Source organism: Euprymna scolopes, chromosome 46 (assembly GCF_053919585.1).
Source record: "Euprymna scolopes isolate OS-2025 chromosome 46, ASM5391958v1, whole genome shotgun sequence".
Taxonomy (NCBI): domain Eukaryota; kingdom Metazoa; phylum Mollusca; class Cephalopoda; order Sepiida; family Sepiolidae; genus Euprymna; species Euprymna scolopes.
The window spans coordinates 131,117,206-131,125,160 of record NC_136527.1 but is presented as its reverse complement, the minus strand read 5'-3'; the positions used below and the strand labels follow the sequence as shown (position 1 = coordinate 131,125,160).

At 35.6% G+C, this 7,955-nt stretch overlaps 1 protein-coding gene across 1 annotated transcript; it reads right to left on the bottom strand.

Moving 5' to 3' along the window:
* Positions 1-902: 902 nt before the first annotated feature.
* Positions 903-5,734, bottom strand: LOC145270915 (uncharacterized). Its single transcript, XM_080126464.1, has 4 exons — positions 5,674-5,734; positions 4,229-4,587; positions 3,850-3,934; positions 903-1,046 (listed from the first exon to the last, which is right to left on the bottom strand). The coding sequence occupies exons 1-4, from the start codon at positions 5,707-5,709 to the stop codon at positions 945-947; spliced, it is 582 nt and encodes a 193-aa protein (XP_079982590.1). The 5' UTR covers positions 5,710-5,734; the 3' UTR covers positions 903-944.
* Positions 5,735-7,955: the final 2,221 nt, after the last annotated feature.

The window sequence follows — 7,955 nt, the reverse complement described above, 5'->3', positions numbered from 1 at the left end:
GGAAATTCTAAGGTTAATCCTTCCGAGTTAAGACAACAAAGCGTAAAATTTGAAAAAAAAAAAAAAAATACAAAACAAATATATAATATGTAAATGTTACCAAAAGATACCAAAGATAAGTTACTCTTCTAAATATATATATATATATAATTAAATAATCTATATATCTTTAAAAATGAACTTATCTGTATGTCTGTCTGTGTGTCTGTAATGTTAACGAATTCCGCTCGTTTGAATACTCCAGAAATTTGTCTGTTAAGGGGTCAAAGTTATACCATTGAGAACTCTACCAAACTCCTCCGGCAATTTTGAGTCTAAACACTTGAAATTTTAGATATAGGTTCCTTGGACATGGAAGCCGTTATTTTATTTTATGTATTTATTTATTTATTTTTTTTTGCTCAATTTGCCAAGCCTCTACCTCAGGGCCACCAAACAATTGCCACGGAAATGGAAGAAATTAAGAACTAATTAACTACGAATTTGGGAGAGTACAATGACAATCTAGAGTGTTCGAACGAGTGGAAGTTGTGAACATTACATAGATGCTAGTTGATTACCTTATAACATGGCAATGTGTACGTTTTATTTCTTTTGCTCAGCATTCGGACAAATGAGTTGACAAAAAAAAAATTTTAAGAAAATAATTTTATTAACGGTAAATGCGCAAGAATTACGGGTGCAAAGAATTCTGCTTAAGTTTCTTTTAGCTGCTGTTTCTGCTCGTGTAAGGACTTCTTCAGGATGTTTATTGTTTTCAGTCAACCTGGACTTCTCTTTGCCACTGGAATCAAGTCGTGTTGACTCAGGAGAAGAGGGGTTAGTGATTGTGTAACCCGTGCTTCACTGTTTAGTGTGTGCCTATCATTCGGGTAAATGAGTCAACAAAATAAAACAAAAAATACATTTAGAAAATGATTTTATTAACAGGAAATGCGCAAGAATCACGGCTGCAAAGAATTCTGCGTCAGTTTCTCCACTCTGCCTTTTAGCTGCTGTTTCTGCTCGTGTAAGGACTTCTTCAGGATGGCAATGTCTTGCTCGGTCTGTAGGGAAGAGAAGATAAACAAAAAATTCAATCATTTTATTGTAGACTAGCATTTCAGCCCGGCGTTGCCCGGGTGTTTGGATGTGTTTGTTGAGCAAAAAAAAAAAAAGTGGTAGTAGGAAGACAGGTTTGAACACGTACCCCAAAGGAGGAAAAGAACAGGAAAAAAACCTGACGTCTTTGCTGTAACGCCCACCGCCAAACCAGAAGTGACATGTTTAAATTAAAGCTAGACAATCGAAAGGAAAGGATGACTTTTGAAAATATTGGCGAAAAAAAGCGACACCCCCCCCTGTAGAAAAGTGTCCAGTTGAAGATGAAGTTATTAACATCTTTAGCCATTTTTTTTATATTTGTCGTCTGAAAGGTTGAACTTCAAAACGATACTGATCTGTTAAAAATCCGTCACCTCTGTCGAAAGTTTTAGGCAGACATGCAAACATACATACATAAATTTATATATTGGTAACTAAAAATTTTTGATCCAAACCGATTAAAAAGCTTGCCCTATCTCTGAATACCCTTTATGTAAAATTTCAAATGTTTAGATCAAAACATTGTCTGAGTAATTTGGTAGAGATCGCAACGGTCAATTTTTAAAAAAACTTTGAACCCCATTATGACCCCTGAACATTTGTTTTGGGCTCAAATCAAGTTATTAAGTTAAATCCATGTCCAAGGAAACTATATCTAAAATTTCAATTGTTTAGACCCAAAATTGTCGGAGGAGTTTGGTAGAGTTCTCAAAGGTCAAATCGTTGAACTTTGACCCCTTAACAGCCAAATTTCTGTCCGAAAACGGATTACAAAGATTTTCCCAAATTTCAGTACCCTATATATCAAATTTCGCGTCTGTAGACTGAAAATTGACAGAGTTATTGCGTAGGGGAATGTTCACGTTTATAGATATATAGATATGAGCAAAAATATCTTGCCTTTGGTAACAGTTATTTATAGAATTGTTAGATGAAAGTCTAGAACAGTTCTAACAAATCAGTCCCTCCAAATGTTAAGAATGGCTTTCTAAATAAAGTTCTCCATCTTCGGTTCGTAAACTTCATAAGTAACCTATTAAGTTGTTAGGTGGAGACTTGCAATGTCTGTTCCAATGTCTGAGTCGCCTTGGCCATGTGCCAAAAATTGATACATCATCGTCCTAGTGACTCATGGCCGAGGCGACTAAGACGTTGGAACAGACATTGCAAGTCTCCAACGTGCTGAGTCCAATCCTGAGCGAAAGCAGTGGCAGTGACAACACAATGGCAGTGACAGGGATAGACGCAGCAGCAGCAGCAACAGCATTAAGCGGTAGCAGCAGGGACGGCCTGAATGGACCGAGAACATGGTACCCCCGTAACAATAAAGGGTTGGGTTCGAAATTCAAATAAAAGTTCGCGAGTTTGAGATACACCTGAAGAAGGCTGAAGGATAATACGGCCGAAGCGTAGTGAAAAAAACACCGAAGATGAGGAAATGAGTCCGAAAAACGAAATCCATAATATCTACACTCCTATAAATTCTTTTTTTTTTGTGTGTGTAATTATATTCGTATTGAAACGCTTTTCTTCTATTTATTTAAAAAGATAATACAACTTTGTTATATATGGCTCGTAGCTGGGTTCATTCAGATTCGTGTGAAAGAAAACATGGAAAGAAAGAAAGGGAGACCATGACAGAAAGAGACGAAGATATATATTTCTCTCACATGCAAGTCAGTCTGGTTTCCGATTTTGAATGGAGTAGACATGGTTGAGATTTCACTAAGATTCATAGAACTAAAGAAACATGTGGAACTACCAAGAAATAGAAGAATAAGCCACACAATGAGATATACACATAAGAGACAAAATTCTCCCCCTCCCCATTATTTTATTCTACTTGTGAGTCAAGGCCTGAAGACCACCCGAGGATAAGGGTTAATGTATGTAAGGTGTTAGTGCAGTAATAGTTAATGGTATAAATTGGATAGAATTTTTATTATTTATGGGGACGGCTCAACAAGAACTTGTTTACATTGGATTTGAAGGCCAGCAGATAGAGAGTGAGGAGGATTCATATATAGTGGTTGTAGCTAATCAAGTGTTTTTTTTTTGTTTTTAAAGTTTTGCAAGGGGGCCCGTAGCTGGGGTCATTCAGATTCGTGTGAAAGAAAACGTGGAAAGAAAGAAAGAAAGAAAGAGCATGAAAGAAAGAGAGGGGGATATCTTTTCTCTCGCATGCAAGTCAGTCTGGTTTCCGATTTTGAACAGAGCAGACACGGTTGAGATTTCACTAAGATGCATAGAAGTAAAGCAAGATGCGGAACTGTCAAGAAATAGAAGAATAAGCCAAGCGTTAATTAATTAAAGGAAGCCTTCGATTTGTTATCTTGTACAGCTGCAAGCGACAAAGAAAAAAATGGTGAACTTTATCGCATATATATGCATCGCAATTGCATTCACAAATACAAAGAGACACACAGGATGAGATATACACGCAAGAGGCAAAATCCCCCCCCCATTTTAGTCAAAGTCCGAAGTCCACTCAAAGATAAGGGTTAATGAATGTAAGATGTTAGTGCAGTAATGGTTAATGGTATTTGGGTAGAAGTTTGATTATTGATGTGGACGGCTCAACAAGAACTTGTCAATCATGAAGCTTCCCAAGACGAGGGCCATTGATTTAAATTGGGACGTGATGGGAGTCAGAGCGATTATGATGAAAATAGAGAAGGTTCTGTTGTTTTAAATTTACTGGGGAGGAACCATTTTAGACATGAATAGTAGTCTGAAGAATCCAAATGTTATGAAACGTTGCCTTACCTGTGAGAGTTCAGCATCAATAGACGCTATATCTGGATCTTTCGTTTCCCATGACTGCAACATATTCAGGTATTCTTTCAGTGATCTTAATTTGTAAAAATATATAACAATAAATGTTAGCTTCAATTTTAATATTTGCTGCTTCTGCACTATTAGGACGAGATTTTGTAGTCGATAAATGGAGTTTTCAGATAAAAAAAAAAATAATGGTTTTAATTGATTTTTTTTGTCAATTCTAATAAATTACAATGTTAGCTTCCAAATTATGCAGTCGAAATTACCTAAATATTACTGAATTATTAAAAAAAAAATTTAATCGCGTTAGCAAGTGAAGAAATTGCCGCCACCTTGTTTAAATTGAAACATGCAATGTACTTACGCTAATTTCTCTCGTTGGGTTTTGTAATTCAATAACAACTTGTTTGTCTCGAGCACTTCCAACCGCAGATTAGCATCAGTCGCCTCCTTTGAGACCCGGAAATCGCTCGGGGTCATCAGCAAAACATCCGAGTCTTTTTCCTGAACTGGACCAGGACCAGCATTCTTGGCTAATGGATTCCCAGACTGAAGTTTTGTATCGGGCTGAACGTCTACTAGCTGCGGCTCGGGAGAAAGAACCAGTCGGCTAGCAGGAGAGAGTCTTTCAGATGAATTCTCGGGAGGAGTCTGGTTCATTTTAATCAGCCTCTCTGGCCCTTCTTCAAATCTAGGTTTGACCAAAGGTTTTTCAATCGTAAACTGTAAATAAATGAAATTTTAAATTCAAATTCATGTCAAATCCTGGTGAAAATGAACAAACGGTGCAGTTTTAGGCTTTAATATATGTACATTTGAGTTCTGCAACCATACAAAAAAAAAAATACAGCAAAATGTCACTTTAAATGTAAGATCCCTTAGCACATTGAAAAATAGAGTGGAAGGGATGTCACTTGATGTATGATCCCTTAGCACAATGAAAAATAGGATAGGGGAAGTTACTTTGAATGTAAGATCTCTTAGCACAATAAAAAAGTAGAGGTATGTCACTTTATAGGTGAGATCCCTTAGCAAAATGAAAAAAAAAGTAGGGCATGTTACTTTAAAAGTAAGATCCCTTAGCACAATGATAAATAAGGTCGAATGTGGGATTTTTCTTTAAATGTGAGATCACTTTTCAAATTAAAATATTGGGTGGGGAGATGTCACTTTAAATGTAAGATCCCTTAGCACATTGAAAAATAGGTTTGGTGGGGAAGTCACATTACATATAAGATCCCTTAGCACAATGCAAAATAGGATAGGGAGAAATAACTTTAAATGGAAGATCCCTTACCACAATGAAAAAAAAGTAGAGTATTGTCACTTTAAAGTTAACGTCCCTTAGCACATTGAAAAATATGGTGGGGGATGTATGATCCCTTAGCATAAGGAAAACTAGAGTGAGAGGATATCTCTTTAAATATGAGATCCCTTAGCACAATTAAAAATAAGGTTGGGAGTGGGATTTTGTTATAAACACATTAAAAAATAGTAGGGGTCAGAGTGGACCTGGGAGCAAATAGCAATTAAAGGGTGGCTCCACACTCCCCAAAGCCTGCAAGCTGGGGCCTAACCACTGGATATAGTGTAAGGTCATATCCAGGACCACAGATATATATAGATAGGTACAGAGATTGAGAACGCACTAAAAATGTGGCTTCATTTCGGTACCTAACTTACCTGGGTGGGTTGCCTGTAGGCGGAGAAAAACCGTGTCACACAGACAGACAAACAGTATGAAAATTTATAATAAGATATAACAAAAATAAAAAAAGAAATAATACCATCAAAATAGACAATTCTCACCTGATTTTCAATGTCTTTGGTTATAGCTTTTTCCATCTTGATAGGAATTTCGGGACTGAAAAAAGAAAACCAAATTGCTAACTTAACGATACAAATCCGATACACACATATATATGTGTATATATATATATATATATATATATATATATATATATATATATATATATTTAAAATATAATTATTTATTATTTTTTTATAACTTTTTACAAACGAAGCACACATTCGCATAAACACACACACACAAATACTTAAACATGCACACATTCACTCTTCAAACTAAACAAGTTTAACTCAGCACACACACACACACACTCGCATAAACACACACATACTCGCATAAACACACCAATACACACAAACACAAAGTATTACTCTGTGTGTGCGTGCGTGCGTGCGCGCATGTAAACCAACCGGAAAAGCACGCCCACCTTCACTCTTCAAACCAAACAAGTTTAAATCAACCAATGAAAAGGCAGCTACGTAACACACACTCCATAAAAGGTAAAAAAGGTTGTAACGTCGATTGCGATCTGTTTGATTTTTCCCGGAAAAATGTTAACCGTTCCACATCGATGGTCAAATTTTTTTTTTTTTTTTTTGCTTACATGGAGGTCAGAAGCGACTCGGGGATAAGGGTTATTGTGTGTATTGTCTATCTTACTTCCTCTGTCCCCCTCTCTCTGTATGTCGCTCTGTCTCACGCACTCCGTCTCCTCCCTCCCTCCTCTCTCGACGTATTTTTAATCAAATTTCTATTTTCTAACGTCAATTTTAGATTTAAAAATTTGAAGGAAAACATGAATTACCTCCCTTTGTCCTTTCAAATTTCACTTCGTTTTTTGTTATTTTATTATGCAATAAATTGAAATATTGAATTTCAAGCGAAACCAATGATATCTACTGAATTTTCATGTCGCAGTACTGAACACATCCAAAAATTACGAAAAACGATTCTAGAAAATTAATCTTTTCATCAAAGAAATTTAATAATATAAACTGTGTCAAAATACTATTAGAAACTCACCGATGACAAAATTAAGTTTCTTATATGTATATTATATAAACTGTGTGAATCACTTTATTGCAGACTAGCATTTCAGCCCGGCGTTGCCCGGGTGTTTTGAGGTGTATGCTGAGCAAAACAAAAAAAAAAAAAACGGTCAATTTTTTAAACTTTGACCCCTATTATGACCCCTTAAAATTTATTGTTTATGGCTCAAATAAAGTTATTAAGTTAGATCAATGTCCAAAGAACCTATATCTAAAATTTCATGTGTTTAGATCCAAAATTGTCGGAGGAGTTTGGTAGAGTTCTCAAAGGTCAAATCGTTGAACTTTGACCCCCTTAATCGCAAAATTTCTGTCACAAAACCAATCACATCGATTTTCCTCAAATCTCAGTACCCTGTATATCAAATTTCGAGTCTGTAGGCTTAAAATTGACAGAGTTATTGCGTAGGGACATGTACACACACAGATACACAGACACTTTCACAGATATATATAGATAGATTAGTTAAATATCAATATTTCACTAAATATTCGTCAAAAAATAAAATTATATCATCAAAGGATTGCTTTAAGGTTTGTTATTTCTAAAAATGTTATTTAAATCCATGCGATATTCACAAAGTTATGGCATTTTATTCTTTATCGAAGAATTTATACTGTCCATCGCTTTTATTGCTGGTCTCTTTAAATGTTGTTTCAGGACAAAAAATACAATGTCTAATGATGAAAACCTTATTTTTAATATTTGGATATATAGAGGGGATGTGGATATATTTTTAATATTTGGATATATAGATTGGATGTGGATATAGGTATATGAGAATCCTATAGACCAATGCAAGTCAACGTGTATTCAATTGAAAATTTCTAAGTCCAAACAACAGGGGATGTGGATATAGGTAGATGAGAATCCTATAGACCAATGCAAGTCAACGTGTATTCAATTGAAAATTTCTAAGTCCAAACAAGAGGGGATGTGGATATAGGTAGATCAGAATCCTATAGACCAATGCAAGTCAACGTGGATTCAATTGAAAATTTCTAAGTCCAAACAAGAGGGGATGTGGATATAGGTAGATCAGAATCCTATAGACCAATGCAAGTCAACGTGTATTCAATTGAAAATTTCTAAGTCCAAACAAGAGGGGATGTGGATATAGGTAGATCAGAATCCTATAGACCAATGCAAGTCAACGTGTATTCAATTGAAAATTTCTAAGTCCAAACAAGAGGGGATGTGGATATAGGTAGATCAGAATCCTATAGACCAA

What these genes read in the sequence shown, in the direction of transcription:
- LOC145270915 (XM_080126464.1), bottom strand. Translation starts at nt 5,709, where the DNA reads ATGGAAAAAGCTATAACCAAAGACATTGAAAATCAG. An exon ending in CCAAAGACATTGAAAATCAG is followed by an intron (nt 4,588 to 5,673) that starts GTGAGAATTGTC and finishes ATTTATTTACAG; the next exon opens with TTTACGATTGAAAAACCTTT. An exon ending in ACCCAACGAGAGAAATTAGC is followed by an intron (nt 3,935 to 4,228) that starts GTAAGTACATTG and finishes TTACAAATTAAG; the next exon opens with ATCACTGAAAGAATACCTGA.